We start from the raw sequence: 16,805 nt of genomic DNA on the forward strand, positions 1-16,805 counted from the left end.
GAAGGATAGTCAAACCTACCTCGAAGGCAAAACTTCATCCAAACAGTTTAACCAGAGCTTTACTCTCAAACACCGACTCTGAAACAATCCCCAACTATCAAGAATAGAAATAGTTCATTAAAATGAGTTCAAAAATACCCATATTTGCAAGGTTTAAGAACTGGGGTCAAAACCGTCCAAAAATCACCTAGAAAACAAAAAGAGTAGTTGAAATTTTATTTGAAATTCAGATTCTACATATTAAGAGGATTTTATGGTTGAAAAATCCATTAAAATCGAGTAGAATTCGGATTTGAAATCAAGGAAATTCAAATTTTACAGTTTGGGAGAAAAATCTCAAAACCCACATTGAAATCTAGATTTTTAAAAAATTTTGGAAGATGAAATTGTTAGGAAATGATTTACAAATGGTAAATGAACTTACCCAAACGAATTTCCCCAAAAGTTCTCTTCAAAGATAGTCTCCCACAAGCTCCAAATGATTAACAATGGTGAAAATGAGATAATGGAAAAAGTTTCCGAGCTAGACACTGTTCAGGTCTGATTTTCCCTTCGCGATTACAGGGCACACTGAGATAGACAATCGCGAACATAGGGCTAAGGTCACGACCGCGGAGCGCATGAAAGGTTTCTCTTCACGATCGTGTGGCCACACACCGCAATGACGTGGAACAAACTGGAGGACCCTTCGCAAACGCGTGACACTAACCGCAATCACGATGGAGTATGCCTGCACTAGAAACCAGATTAGGCTCAAACTCAAATTCTCCTATCTGACCTTCGGGGATTCGCCAATAAAAATAAACTGGATATGCTATCCCACTAAATTCGACATTTTGGACTCAATGAAAGCGACGAATTTCTAAAGAATAAGATATTTTTATGACAAAAATACCCATCCGGGCCTCTTTTAGGTCTAAAACTCAACTTTTAGCCTAAATTCCCAAAATGCATTCTAAGCTCTCGGAGCTCGAACTCAACACTCAACTAGACCAAATTTGATGTTTCGAACGCAATGAAATTGACTGAATTTTCATCCTATGCCCGAATCTCGGAATATTGACCAAAATCAACTATCTCCTTAAAGTTTCACCCCAAGACTAAAATTTACCAAAATTTCACCCGATCGCATCGAAAACCGCACCAATCATCTCCACGACACAAATAAAGCATGAAAACGCTAAAAAGGAAGGCAAAATAGTCATTTCACACTAAAAAGTAATTTCTCAAGAATTGATACATTATAGAAGAATACATTAAATAAGTAAATGTATAATATACATAATATTGAACTTACAAAATTTTTACTAAAAACACTTGCTTCAACAGGAACATGAATATGATACGCTGTGGATGAAAGTTTTGTTACACCCTTCATGACTTGTTGATTCTTGGATGTATTATCATCCTATATTTATACAACAACAACAACCCAGTGTATCATCCTATATTTATAATATTAAAAAAATTAAATAATCAAAATAGTTGTTAATGATACAATATTAAATTCAAAAATCAATAATAAAATAAAGTGTCAATGAAATTAGAAATGTATCATTAAATGTAACTAATATAAAAATAAATGTGTAAATTCAATATATCAATCGAAGGAGAAATGTATCAATAATTTAAACTGATACAATACTAATTCAGTTAGACAAAATTAATATTATATATAATAATTAACTATAACAAGGAATGGAGCAATGTATCAATCAAGTGTGTGCGATAGAAGTGTGTATCTGATATACTCTAAGAAATCATATATCAATACAAAATTAATTGTAAACAATGAATGAAGCAATGTATCAAATATATAAGAAGCAATGTATCAGATATATAACCTCTACAACTTTCTGTTCCGCAACAGAAATTGCTACAACTTTCTATTCTGCAACAGAAATTGATTCTTCAACCTCAAAAACAACTATATCAATAATCATTGTTGGCAAAATTCATTGCAGTGGGGGAACTTGGATGTTCAAATAACAAATCAGTACTGTGGGAAGGATCAACATTGCTTTCTTGATCAGAATCATCCACTGTATTTGGAATAGATATGCCAACGGTATCTTTCATGAAGCAAAATAGATACATAACACAAATGCAACTAAATAACACAAAATACTTGATAAGTAAACTACTACCTTCTCATCTTGGTTATCTTGCTTTCGAACAGCTTTCATGAACATAGTGTGATTTATTTTGATTAAAATCTGAAGATGTTGGAATTTTTTGTCAATCTAAGATAATATGAAAATATATTAATTAGAATTTACGATAAATAAATAGATATTTAATACAAGTGTTTAGAATTACTTATGTATTTCTTTAGATATACCTTCAATTCTTCAATATCTGAATTGACATAATATTCTTTTAGATCAGATGAAAGAGCAGAAACATCAAAACATTACCAGCTGGAGTCGTGATAAATCTGAAATTGAAAATAGTTGTTTTGGTGGCACAGGTGATTATTTTGGTTGTTTCTCCTTAGGCACCTTTAGTTTGGGTAGATGAACATTCTTTCTTATTTTTGGTGGGGTGTAGAGGATGTACTAAAAACGCGTCTTGATCTCCTTAATAACTGATTCAGATGGTCTGTAGAAAAATCCTCAAATCCGGAAAGATCTTGTGGTTATAGTTACTTGAGCTTGGCATTTGATGTGGAAGGTTCAGAAGGTGAAACATCAAGCGTAGCAAGCAAATCAAGTGTTGACAGTTCCTCTGGTATTAGATGTAATTAGTGGATGCATTCTGAATCACAATTGTAAATCGACAGACAAAAACAAAATTATGTATCACCAAGTGAAAAAAATCTAGTATATTAATATGAACAGAATAATTTGCAACATGTAAATTGTAAAATTAAAGAACATAAATAAATACTTTATTCTAATATCAAAAAGCTAGTATGAACATTACCTTGGGAAAATGTTAGAAATAAATATGCCAATTTCGATTTGATGCCCATGACTCGCCTATTGCATGTCCTATGGCTACAATTTTCCTTTTTGACAAAAATTTCTTCATTAATTTCAGAAGCACATTTACAACTCCAAACATTGGGTTCATAAGGCATGCCGGCTAACCGTTACATTTTTTTCCGACGTGAACTTTTGCCTCAGTGTTTTCATCAACTTGGAGAATGCAAGTTGTCCCCAATAAAACTGTTCATACCTCATATCTTCAGCCATTATGAAATCATCGATAGATATTGATATACCATCAAGTTAAGAAAATATGATGTGTGGATAAAGTATAGGATTTTCATTTGAACGGCATCCTAATTGTTCTCTCATCCGCCCATCAAAAATCATTGAACCAAACGTCCTTTACTTACTCTAGTTTTTGCTCCATAAAAGTACCTTTCAAACAGCCTGCTCAGAGTGGATTTCGAATATCTAAAATCATCAGCATTGCATGTGCATTTCAGCTCGATTATGATGGCAAATTTCTTGATACTGAAATACAATATATTCTCATTTGCATGACGAATTTGAAGCTCATTGATGTTGTTCTACTCCAACTCAAGAAGCAGAAAAAACACTTTGTGATTTGGCTTTGATAGTTACAATTTGAGATGTTGAGGTTTGGATACGTTCAACCATATGGACAACTTGAAATCATCTAAAAGAAATCATGTCGTAAATAGAAGTGAACGTTAATGAGTGATCTGAAATTTGTTTTATAACGTATTTCATAGAGTGCATTGAAAAAATATGAACATAATTTTTAAAAACAAAAAATTATGTACATGATACATACTAACTAAGACACCAATGCAACTACAATGTATCCTATATGTATATATGATACACAGTGATTCAAATTTTTATCTAATACTCATTAAAATTTGATACCATAGAAATGTATCATATATTATTTCATGTATTAAGTACATCATATGTTTGTATCTTATACTCATTAAAACTTGATATAATGTACATATAACATATATTATTTAGATATCAAGTACATCATATGTTTGTATCTAATATAAAAGTCTCCAGATTACAGTACATTATTCATGATGCATCTAATAACTTGATACAATGCAAGTGATACATTAAGGTATAATTTATGTATCAAGTATTTCTATATTGAACATTATAAGAACAACACAAAGTACGTACAAAATTAGGATTTTATGTCGTAGCAGGACAGAGCATTTAAATCATGATACATTAGAATATGCATATAAGTAATGTATCAGAACACTGAAACAACTAAAATATGCTAGATTAAAAATCAAAATAAAATAAATACAACAAAAATCTATACCTTGGGTAACATAGGGAGAGAAATTACAAATATAATGTTTCTACCCCTTTTTTGGAAAAACATTTCCATAGTCAGTTTAAAAGACAAAGGCTCATCCTTCTTCGATTTCGCTTTCTCAACATTCTGACTCTTCAATGATAGTGAACCGTGCAATCGTTTGGATCTGTTTTCAGCCCAATCATCGTCGTCAGAATCATAAATACTATAAATATTAGGTAAGTTTAACTTGATAATCCCAATGCTAAAAGAAGGAGCATCATACATATGTATCAAAACATTGAATATGCAAAATCAAAAAAAACACAAAACAATGAACTGTAAGTTGGAGAAGACGAAAAACTACCTATTGAGGAAGTTGAAATCGATTGACTGGAGAGAGAACAAATTTGAAATTCAAAATTGTAATGAATGAAATATAACTGTCGTGATTGAGGGAGTGAAAATCGAAAGAGATTGAGGGAGTGAAAATAAGAAGAGAGAAACGTGAATTTGAGAGTTGAGAAATAATATATCCGATGAGTGGGATTTTGAAGAAAAAAGAGGAATTTTTGAAATATTTTGAAATGGTAGAAAATAATAAAAAATATAGTAAATAAGGACATGTAAATAGATAATTTTTCTCATTTTTTACCTAAAAGGTTAACCCGAGGACATTTTTGGCCCTAAAGATAAACGGAGAACAATATCTTATATATATATATAAAAGAGAATCTTTAACCCGATGATATGGCGCTCTCATAAATGATTCATATTTTCTTTTCTCTCAATTTTTTTACCTTTTCACTTTAATTTTAGAAAAAATACCATCCCATAAGCACACCTATTTGGCTAAGGGATATAACTTTTCACTTTTACCAAACTTCAACAGTTGCAACTTTGAATCAAAAGATGTAAAAGTTTTATGATACGGATAATTGCAACACTTAAGCTTATGCCAACAGTTACAACCATTCTCTTCCTTCATAAATATATTTTTTTTCGCTTGCAATTAGAGATACAAGACCTTTAATCCAATGTAAATTTTTTGGGATACATCTTTGGGCGACGCAACAGAAATTCTTTTTCATAAAGAAAACATACAAACCGATGGTTGACTCAAATGTTACACCCCTTCATTACTTCTGTTAGAAACTAAAGACTCACACCAGTTTAATAATCACAAATCACTGTAGCATCATAATCATATTCATGGCTAACCACCAGAGTCCTAACGTTACCATATTTCAACAAACAATTAACAAGGAAATGCTCCGGACAAAAAATTACAAATTGACAGCAACATCGTTCTTCGTGTTGCTTGATACATAGTCCCCAAACCCCGTAGATATTCTATCAACCACTAGATTTGCTAAACCCAATACCAAAACATCATTTTCAATTAAAACAAGCACTAACAAGGCAAAAACGAGGCACATTTAGGAACGCATACCCACACCTTGAGGGGCACGATTTCATAGAGCGGATGCTCGAACCAGTCAGTCATACGCTAGGCGAGCCCGAAAGTTCTGAACAAATCAGTTCAATTTTTCGCAAAAAGAAGAAGAATCAAAGTATATTCCTACCACAAAAGAAAGTGAAAGATCCAGAGAAACAATATTAAGGGCCTTCTTGGTTGCTCTATTTCTGGGCTTTGAAGGAATTCATGGAAATTTGGGAAAGAAGATGAGTTTTCAATCACTTTTTCTTTTTTCTTTTGTTTTATAATTTAAGCATATAGCTCTTATGAAAGACACATTCCATCCCAAGTTATAATACTCCATGATTCTCATCTCACTCTCTATAACGGTTGTATCTCAATGAGTTTTTATTTTTCCCTCTTTATTACTCCTCTTTTAGTTTATCAACTTACTTTATTGGATTTTTCTTTAACAATTTTTTATCAAAAATAAATAATTAATTTTTCTATTGTAACATAGTTATAAAGAGAATATAAGTACAACAAAAACTCATCAATTTCAGAAGTTTATTTATTTGACAAAAACATTAAATTAAGTGAAAACATAAAAGTTTAAAGTAAAAAAGTGAAACATATCGATGTGAGTATATATTAACGTAATAAAATTTAAAAAGTGATCTTCATAACTAAACCCAAACTCTCTTATCATTCTTCTCTATTTGTTTCTTAGGTCAAAATTCGCAACACAATCATCTAAAGGCTTGACATGACGATTAATGAAAATTAAATTAACTTTTAACAAGAAACTTTCAATCTTCATATGTTTAAAAGATAATTTTATAATCATTTTTTGTATTTTTTTCTTGGCTTCAACTTCAAAGGAAGTTGAATTTGTTATTCTTCGTAATAATACTCTCTTTTTTTCTTTCTGCCCTTTGAATGCTACGTGTGTAAATACTCAAATCAGTATCTTATTGATTCCTAAATTTTTTTCTAATCAATTCAAGTTTTATATTTTTAATTTGAACGAGAGAATAGTAGAAATATGGTGTAAAAATATATTTTCTATAACCTCTTATATTTATCATAATAATTTATCGTAAAATAATAAAGTAGTATTTGGTGAGTAGAAAATTATTTTTTTAATTTTATACGACATTAATTATTTAGTTATTTTTTATTTTTCAAATTACCGCGCGAAGAGCGGACAAGTTATCCAGAGCACGATACATCTAGGTGAGATACCCTGTATTGTATGACTCGTGTCAAGAAACTACTTAACCGTAAAGCGTGGTTCATACTTGGTGCTAATGATTTGTTAACAACTACTACGGTATTACAAATTTCTAGCCTACTCTTGCAAGCTTTGGACATTACAACACACACTCTTTACAGAAGTGAAACAAATCTCCCCTCAAACTGCAAAAGTGTACATTGACAATATTGAGTGGATCCTGCAAATAAAAACAACAGAGGGAGGTAAATGCTTCGCAAATCCCTTCCAGCAATGGAGAAAATGAGAAAGCATTGTGAAAAAATCTAACTGCTTAATAATTATTTGAGATATCGCCATGATAAGAAACAACCACAACATACTTATTAATCAGTAAGTATCCATCAAGAATGATGAACAGATGGTGCCAAAAATCTTCGAATCACATTAGTTTCAAGAAAAAGATGTTAATTTGACTGAAACCACAGTGGTTTTCAGAATGAAGCAGATTCACGTGATTTTCAAGGGAACGAAGAGCAAACTGAATTACATAGGAGATGGAGATAATAAACCTCGTGTTGATCCTAAACCACACATTCTAACTATTCTTTAGTATCTGAAATGCCAATCTGCCTGAAATTATACTTGTCTTTTGCAATATAGCAGACATCACGTGAGTTTAGTAAAAGGGAAAAAGTTCCTTAAAAATGAGACAATGACTTCACTGGTAGAAGTAGAGAAAACAAGTGGCATTCCCTATTGATTGTAACCTTCCAACACACCTAATCGCCAACCATACCCCTGTAGCCCCCATCCCAACTACCCCACCCTAACCCACCTTCCATAATATTTTTCTAGATTATATATAAATGCTTTTAAGACAATATATTTTTGACTTACGTTCCGAACACAAAAAATAAATAAGAAAGACAACTCTAGCTAAGTTTGTTAGTGAGTTCATCCGTACAACATGCCAATAAGTTATGACTCGATTCAACTCAATGGTAATAATTGCTCGTTGGATGATCATCATATGAATCAAGATAGGTAGATAGGGGTTGTCTTCAACAAGCTTGCGAACCAAGTGGAACCAATTCGTCAAGGTTTCTTTTCTTTTTTAATTAAAATTTAATACTCTCTTTGTTCCAAAAAAGTTGTCACATTTCGCTCCTATAGAGTCAATTTGATTATTTTTCAAAGCTAATTAAATTCGATTAATTTGATGGGCTACTTTCATCACCCCTACGTTGAACCCATATTAATACATAAGCTCCATCCCGCTCTGCCAAGAATAATCTCTTCTTGCTCACCTTTCTAACTTCACCCTCCGATACTTCTTCCCCTAGATAAATAATATCCTTCATTGAAATGTATGCCTCTTAAAAGCATTGATCCAGTTTATTTAGTCATTAAGAAAAAAGGAAGATCAAAAGAGATGTTACTATCTCTAGTGAGATCAAATAGTCATAGACGACATATACTAGCTACTGGATTGTGAGGCTCGAAAAAACATTTGTCGCTTAAGAACAAACTAATAGTCTATTTGACCAAACTTCTCCAAGACCGAATATGATTTTTCTTTTAAGAAAAAAATTGTTTCTTCTTTCAAAGTTGAGGTGTTTGGCCAAATTTTTAGGTGAAGAAAAAATGTTTTTGAGTAGAAACAGAAGTTGTTTGAGATGGTGAAAGAAGTAGCTTCTCCCTTGAAAAGACTTTTGAGAAGATACACTTACAAGAACTTTTGAAAAGCTTGTTCAAACACCAATTACTGCTCAAAAGTATCTTTCGAGCTAATTAGCTAAATACAAATTGTTTCTCACTAAAAATACTTAGGAAAAAATATTTTTTTAAAATAAGCTGATTTTAGAAGTTTGACCAATAGGCTAAATGAACAAGGCAATTTAAGATAAAAAGTTTTAAAATATGGATATAACCATATAAATGAACAGTCTGTACCTGATACTTTCATCTTAATGAATGAATGTCCCACAAGACTTGCTCATCAAACTTAGTCAGTACACCATCATCAAGTCGTTTCCACGTCCTGATTTTCTCCACACCCATCCAGGCTTCCTTTCCCTTCCCAAGTTCTGCCTGTATTACCCTTGCTCTTCTAGGCCAACCAGCTACACCATAACCATGATATCCAAATCCTCCACCATAGCAAAACCATATACCTTCTAGATTCCCACAATAATCATTAGTATGATCATGACCTATAAAAACAGCCTTAACATCGCCCATAGAGATAAAGGTCTTCAAGACTCCAGAGTTCACTAAAGAACATGCCACATATTCCCGGTACGTGCCAACAATGTCTTTAATAGGACCTTGACGGATTTCTGGAATTGGGATGTGGAAAAAAGTCAGTGCAGGATGCATCACTGGGAGCGGAGGAATCTCCTCTGATTGATCAGCAAACTCCCATTGTCCCTGTGATTGTATTGACCTGCAAAACGTTAATAAACTCTGAATAGGCTAAACCCCCTTGTGGGAGAAGAAACAATCAATGGAAACACAGAACAGATCTAATAAATGGCAGGATTGTAATAGAATGCTGAACAGGGAATCACCAAGTCATATGCACAGGAAGGAGTGTGTGTGTGTGAGAGAGAGAGAGACTTTATATGTTTCCTTCCAATGACACTCATCACAATACCTGAAATCTTTTAGAAACACCATGAAGCCAACTTAGTTGAGATTCCCTGATCCAGTTATAAGTTCGGACTCCATCAACAATAGCTCTATCTCCACTATCTAGAAAATATAGGTTAAGAATGCTGCTGTTACTCAAGTATGAGCCAGGTGCACCCCACACTTCAAGATTGTAGTTGCCAAATCCATCAATATTGGTCATTGGTTGCTGATCCATTTGATCTGAGGTAATTTTAGTTGATGGAAAGGTTTGTGAAACTGAATAATCCATCAGGGAGATGAAAGACATAAGTTCTTCACGATTCATAGTAGATTCTTGGTCATGGTTCCCCAAAACTGCTGCCCATGGAATTCCGGATTCTATAGCTGGAGCAAAAACTTCAAACAAAGATTCTGCAGCATCAGTAGCACTTGTTCCAAATATGTTATCTCCTATATAACAAAGCCAAGTGAGTTTTACAGAGTGTACAGAAGAACAGACAATGATAAAGCAAATGATATGTCATCACTACCAATTAGCACCAGTAACATTTGTATCCTATACAAGAAACACATATGTGGAAAGAATAAGGACAATGAAATTGCAGTTGGAGATGCAGGAAAAGTAGAAGTTCACGGAAACACATAAGTGTAAAAAGTAATGAAAAGCAAGATCACAAGATGAAATCCAACTCATCAACCTAATGGAACATCAGCTTAGATAGAGATTATTCTCTACAAATACGATAATTGAGGATGAGCTTGGGATTAAGAAGGCGCCAGAGGAGAACACAAAGAGGGAAGAGTTTAAGGAAACAGAGAGGGGGAAGAGGGCAACACAAGAGCAAAACGAACGAGGAAAGAAGAAAAGTGAAACTGCCAAACGATGCTTTGGAAGGGCGTTAAAGAGCAATGATTTCATTCACCATGAACCAATCGAAGTCTCATAATAACTACATTATCAAAATGTTAATTTACATAGATTCTAGAGTATATTGTTTACAAGGAAACAGGAAACTAATACAAGAGAAAAGTAACCAAGAGACTTAAAATATAACACCAGCTCCTACTTATAAGATATCTCCTGGAATTAAACATGACATATTTGTAAATTACAATTCTAAAATCACAGCCATCATAAGACAGATATGCGAGTTTCGTCCAATTTCGACTCGTTAGAAGACTTCAAAATGAGATAACATTTTCAACAAATCCCACATTGGAACAATTCTTTACAGAAGAAGGACCATGTTGCTAAAAACCTTTAACAAACTTTCCATTTAAACAACTGAATGAAGACTCTGATGAAATAGCAAAGATCATAAACAAATGCCCTGATAAAGATAAACTTATCCAACTTAAAAGCTAACAGTTGCCCATCAACCAAACAAAGGTTTAGGAATGTGGACCGAATCACGTCTTCTCTTGTATTAGATGATAATAGCAATAACTCATACTTTTACTGCTAAAATATTGCTCTCAGTGTTTAAATAAGCAAACACACAAAAGTTTAATCAACCAAACAAATTAATATATCCAAGGCAAACATCATTACAACCAATGACCTCACCATGGTTTCAGTAAGCACATTGCACTGCATACCTACATAGGGGTAACTTCTTGTAGTGTTTCAACTCAAATATCAAGGTGAAATATCTTAAAAGCTTAAAGTTTTGCAAACTATGGAGAAAAAATATATTCTACAAGGACTTAAATCATACCAATTAAAACATCAGATAAAACTCAATCAAGACACTGCATGATTATGCTGCAAAAATGTAGTCAACGACGGACTTAAAAAACCACCTACAGACGCTTTACACCCAAACATTCCGGATAATGCTTCATCCTCTGTATAATTTAAATTGTACAAGTTAAAACATTAGATAAAACTCAATCATGATTATTCTGCAAAAAGTGCAGTTGATAACTTCAACAATATTTTTCAATTTTTTTTATTAATCTCGAGGGCATTATCTTCACAGGAAAATGAGATGGACTATTTTTCTTCAGCTATATGAATGCATCTGGCCGGTCAATGTGTAAGTGCAACCTATATTAGTCAAATTTGCTGACCATCTTCACTTAGGAAGCTAATTGGGTGCTACTCTCGTTAGTGATAATTCAAAGTAGAAGAGGAACCTTATCATTAATTGTTGTTCACTTGGTTGGTGTTTAGAGCCTAATCATCTATTTCATTGCACTATGAATGGACCAACAATGTTGAAATTCGGTCAAAGGTCATGTCATGGAGACTATTGTGGAGTTTCAGAGTAGATGAGAGTTAGAAAAGAGTTAATGTAATGTTCATTGTCATTATACCAAAGCGAGAGGGAGCTACGAGTATCAAGGAGTATAGGCCTATTAATCTAGCAGAAAGCATTCATAAGATCATTTCTAAGGCGTTTTCCCCTACACATAGGAAGGTCCTAGACAAGACTGTCTTCTTCACAACATGCTTTTGTGGAGGAAAGGCAGATTTTGGATGCAATTTTGTTGGCACGTGAAGTGGTAGATTATAAGAGAAAGGAAGGTGCTTCGGTGTTCCGTGCAAGTTAGACCTTGAAAAGGCATATGATCATGTGAATGGGAATTTTCTTGATTTCATTATGTTGAAGATGAGTTTCGGTAAGAGAGGGAGAAAGTGGGTCAAATTTTGAATTTCTATAGTGAGATATTTGATTCTAGAGAATGGAAATCAATGTGGGTTTTTTTTAGTAGTGCGAGGGGATTGAGACAGGGATGCTCTATCATCTATGATTTTCATTTTAGTGATGGAAGCATTGAGAAGGATGATGGATTGAACCATGATCGGTGGATACCTTAAAGAGTTTCAATGCAGTAGCTGGCAAGCTTGGTACCATATCGATCTCTCATTTAGTGTTCATGGATGATACTTTAGTATTTTTTGATTGAGATGGGATCTAGTTGGAATACTTGGTCAAGTGTAAACTTGGTTTCAGGTAATGTCTGGTTTCAAGATTAATCTTAGAAAGTGTGAAATAATACCCATTGGAGAGGTAGATAACATTGATAGGCTTGCTTAAGTTTTGAATTGTACGGTAGGAGCTCTTCCGACTACCTACCTTGGTTTATCACGGGGTGCTTCAAATAAGGATCAAAATGTATGGAACCTGATTCATTAGGTCGTTGAGAAAGGGGTTGCAGGATGGCAGAAAAGTCACTTGTCCAAAGGTGAGATGGAAGTGTTTATTGTGCACTTTATCGAGCATTCAGACATATTTCATTTCCTAGTTTCACCTAATCTGTTGGGAGATTGTGACATCTCCCAAGTGTTGGGGAGGGTTGGAGTTAAAGATATAAGGCTCTTTAATAAGGTATTGTTGGGAAAATGGCTATGGAGATTTAGAGCAGAGGAAGAAGCTTTTGAAGAGGGATAGAAAACTAAAGATGTCAATATGCCCTACGGTTTTGGTTGATGAAGAAATTTAAGGATTGGGTAAAATTAAGTGGCAGTGTTTCATTTAAGGTAGGAGACGGAAAGAGGATTATGTTTTGGCATCACAAGTGGTGTGGGGATAACACTTTGAAAGATGATTTCCTGAACACATACAGAGTCTCATGCCAAAAGGAGTTGTCAATCCAACAAATTCAGAAGATACAAGGTGGAGAGGTTTTCTGGGACTTGAGATTCAAGAGGAGTTTCCATAATTGGGAGGTGATTGAGTTCCAAAGATTGCTAGATATGCTTCACAAACAATGTAGGTCACTTGATAGCCATGAATCATGATTTGGAGGTGGGCGTTGGAGAATAATAGAACTTTCTTTTTTAAGTCCTTTTATGAAAAACATTTTGAGTCGGGATGCGGTTTCATTTTCATATAGCTCGATTTGGATCTCAACGTACCAAGGAAGGTGTGTTTCATCACTTGGTTAGCATCTATAGAGGCAATTCTGACAACAGAGAATCTCAGGAAACAACAGTTTGTGTTAGTGTTTCATGTGCAAGGAGGCAAGCGAAGATGTCGATCATCTCCTTCTACATCGTCGTCTTACCTCAAGTTTATGATGGGAAATGCTTTATTGGTTTGGCATATCATGGGTGATGCCAAGCATGGTAAAGTAGTTGAGGAAAAGGTGCATACAAGATCTAAACAAGCTGCTAATAATTTAGCTAAGGATTAGTTATTTCTTGCTTCTATATCTGTGATCATAGTTATTAATATCTAATATTAGCTGAAGTGGTCCCTTAGTTAGTTCCCAATGTCAGTCATGAGTTAGCTATCAAATATGATTGCCAATCTTAATCAATGGAAGACAATCGGAGGGAAAAATAAGGGGTGAATCAGAAACATTAATAATCAGATCCATAAATACAAACCCTGTACCAATTAAACTTTATTAGTCTCCCTGTAAAATATTTTGATTTTTCTGAGAGAACTTTATATCTATCAAACCAAATTGTAGTTAGTGAAACAAAACACAAATTGTACTTTGCGGAACACCTCATACCTCCTGAATGTAGTAGCTTTAGATAAACTTTAACATTTTCCTGCCTAATGTCTAAATATTGCCTCAGCAGTGAGCTCATGGAAGCGGAAAAGAATACATAATTCAATAGGGATAGGCTTATAGATCATCAGACAACATACGCTAACAAATCTTTACACACAATAAAAGGGCAGTTATTTATTTAGATTTAGCATACTCTGAATCTCTACTATACCAACTTTGAAAAAGCAAAAAGCAGTTACTGAATCTTGAATTAGAACCTTTGCTCTGAACATCCAGAAAGGAAGAGGTTCCAACTCTCACCCAGAAAAGGAAAGTGTGTTTCTTACTTCAAATCATGTCAAGGCAAATCAAGGGCGAATCTAGGGGGTTGCCAGGGTGTTCAGAGCAACCCTCTTGGCAAAAAATTACACTGTATATATAGGGTACAAACAAAAGACTAGAGGTTGGCTCAGTAGTTTAGGAGATTCAAAATTCAGCTAGAGGTTCCAAGTTTAAACTTGATGCACTATATTTTTATTTTTCGAATCCTATTAGCAAAAATCCCAGATCGGCCACTGAAGGCAATACATACATATTGGTTATGATAATAACAAAAAGGGGAAGCTGAAGTTGTTACCAGTAAATACAATCAAGTCTGGGTTTTCAATCTCAATCATCTTCCTCAAGAAGTGAGTAGTGTTGAGGTCAGAACAGTAATTGAACTCACTCTCCAACACATCTCTACACCGAGTCAACATTCCATTCCCATAGTGCATATCCGCAACCTAAAACACACCAAACTGAAACGAAATTACAACAACCACTTTCCCACAAAAAGGAATCATATAGTTGGGAAAGAAGACAAGCTGATTTTCCTCAACTTCCTTCAACATTTTGCATACAATCCAGCTATATTTTTTCGATTTACTTAAGCAATTTATTTTCTCGGAAAACAAAAACAAGTTACATTTTTGTATTAGAACCTGGAGGATTTTGAAGGTTCCATCAGAGCGGAAACGGAGAGGCAAGTGAGGCTGCTTCTTGAGCTGGATATTTTGGTAATTAGTTGTTAGTCTACTGGAGATTATAAGTGTGTCTAGAAGATACAAAGAAGCAATAGTGAAGATGAAAAACAACAAAGAGTGGATCCATAGTCTTGTTGATTCCATAGTTTGTTCAAAGGATTCAAATGGAGTAGCAATAACAAACACTTTTTCAAGTTGTGGTGTAAAGTATAAAATAGGAAAGTGAGTCTATAAATTATTACTTGATATAAAATAAATATAAAATAAACTACCTTCACAAAATAAAGAGAAAAATATAACAAGAGAAAAATAGATACCAGAGAGAGTTTTATATATCTGTATTTGTGTTATTTCGTAATGCCAAAGATGGCATATATATAGGTAGAATAGGTATGCAAATTGCCACGAAAAGTGGGCAATTTGCAAGTGCAGAAGATGGCAATTTGGCTTTGTCTATATATTTTCCAAGTGGGTGGATCCCACATGAAAATAGACATCCATTTTCTAACATTCTCCCTTGGATATCCATGTATAATGTGTCTCATTACAAATTTTACAAGACAACAACAACAATAAATCCAGTATAATTCTACAATGTGGGGTCTGGGGAGGGTAGAGTGTACGCAGACCTAACCCATATCTTAAAAGGTAGGGCTGTTGTTTCCGAAAAACCCTCGACTTCAAGAGAAGAAAACAAGATAAGAGGTCAGATAAGGACAAACAAGATGAAAACAAGATAAAAACAAAAGTGAGAAAGTCATGGTAGAATGGTACGGAAAGAAAGAGGCATTAACTACTGTAAATAAATAAGATAATGAAGGTACAGTGGTGCCACAACTATAAACAACAATACAATGCATAAATTAAATGGCAATAAACAATGAGCAATGAGCAAAACTACAACTACTATGGTGTAAAGAATGAGTCACCTAGTCTTTCATCCTAATCTGCGTCTTCCACAAAGGAAATCATAATGCGCTAATGCGCCTACTAATATGGCAGAAAAATGAGACTGTATACTAGCCATCTACCCTAATGTGGGTCCTCCACATATTCCTATCTAACGTCATGTCCTCGGTAAGCTATAACTGCGCCATGTCCTGTCTAATCACCTCTCTCAAATATTTCTTCGGCCTACCCCTACCTCTTCTGAAATCATCCATGGCCAACCTCTCACACCTCCTCACTAGGGCATCTGTATCTCTCCTCTTCACATGCCCAAACCATCTCAGTCATATTTTCCACATTTTGTCTTCCACCGAGGCCACTCCTACCTTGTCCCGAATAACTTCATTTCTAATCCTGTCGCTCCTGGTATGCCCACACATCCATCTCAACATTCTCATCTCGACTACTTTCATCTTTTGAATGTGGAAGACCTTAATTGGCCAACACTCCGCCCCATATAACATAGCCGATCTAACAACCACTTTGTAGAACTTGCCCTTAAGTTGTGGTGGCACTTTCTTGTCACATAGCACACCGGAAGCGAGCCTCCATTTTATCCACCCTGCCCCAATACGATGTGTGACATCGTCGTCAGTTTCTCCACTTCCTTGCATGATAGACCCAAGATACTTGAAACTACTTTTTTTTTGGATGGCCTGATCACCAAGCCTAACTTCCGCGCCAACCTCCTGAGGTGTCTCACTGAACTTGCACTCTAAGTACTCTATCTTGGTCCTACTCACTTTAAACCCTTTAGACTCCAGGGTGTGTCTCCAATCCTCTAGCTTAGCGTTAACTCCGCTACGAGTCTCATCGATCAAGACTATATCGTCAGCAAAAAGCATACACC

At 34.5% G+C, this 16,805-nt stretch overlaps 1 protein-coding gene across 2 annotated transcripts; it reads right to left on the bottom strand.

The window, feature by feature from the left end:
* Positions 1–6,931: 6,931 nt before the first annotated feature.
* LOC129891261 (probable inactive purple acid phosphatase 28) lies at positions 6,932–15,218 on the bottom strand. 2 transcript variants are annotated; one of them, XM_055966559.1, is made up of 5 exons: positions 14,966–15,218; positions 14,620–14,767; positions 9,553–9,980; positions 8,850–9,326; positions 6,932–7,134 (listed from the first exon to the last, which is right to left on the bottom strand). In XM_055966559.1, exons 1-4 carry the CDS (start codon positions 15,149–15,151, stop codon positions 8,859–8,861), a joined length of 1,230 nt encoding a protein of 409 aa, XP_055822534.1. In that variant the 5' UTR covers positions 15,152–15,218; the 3' UTR covers positions 6,932–7,134; positions 8,850–8,858. The 2 variants fall into 2 exon arrangements, with proteins under 2 accessions (XP_055822534.1, XP_055822535.1); XM_055966560.1 differs by having other exon boundaries at positions 14,620–14,782; positions 14,966–15,045.
* Positions 15,219–16,805: the final 1,587 nt, after the last annotated feature.

Source organism: Solanum dulcamara, chromosome 6 (genome assembly GCF_947179165.1).
Source record: "Solanum dulcamara chromosome 6, daSolDulc1.2, whole genome shotgun sequence".
NCBI classification, from domain to species: Eukaryota; Viridiplantae; Streptophyta; class Magnoliopsida; order Solanales; family Solanaceae; genus Solanum; species Solanum dulcamara.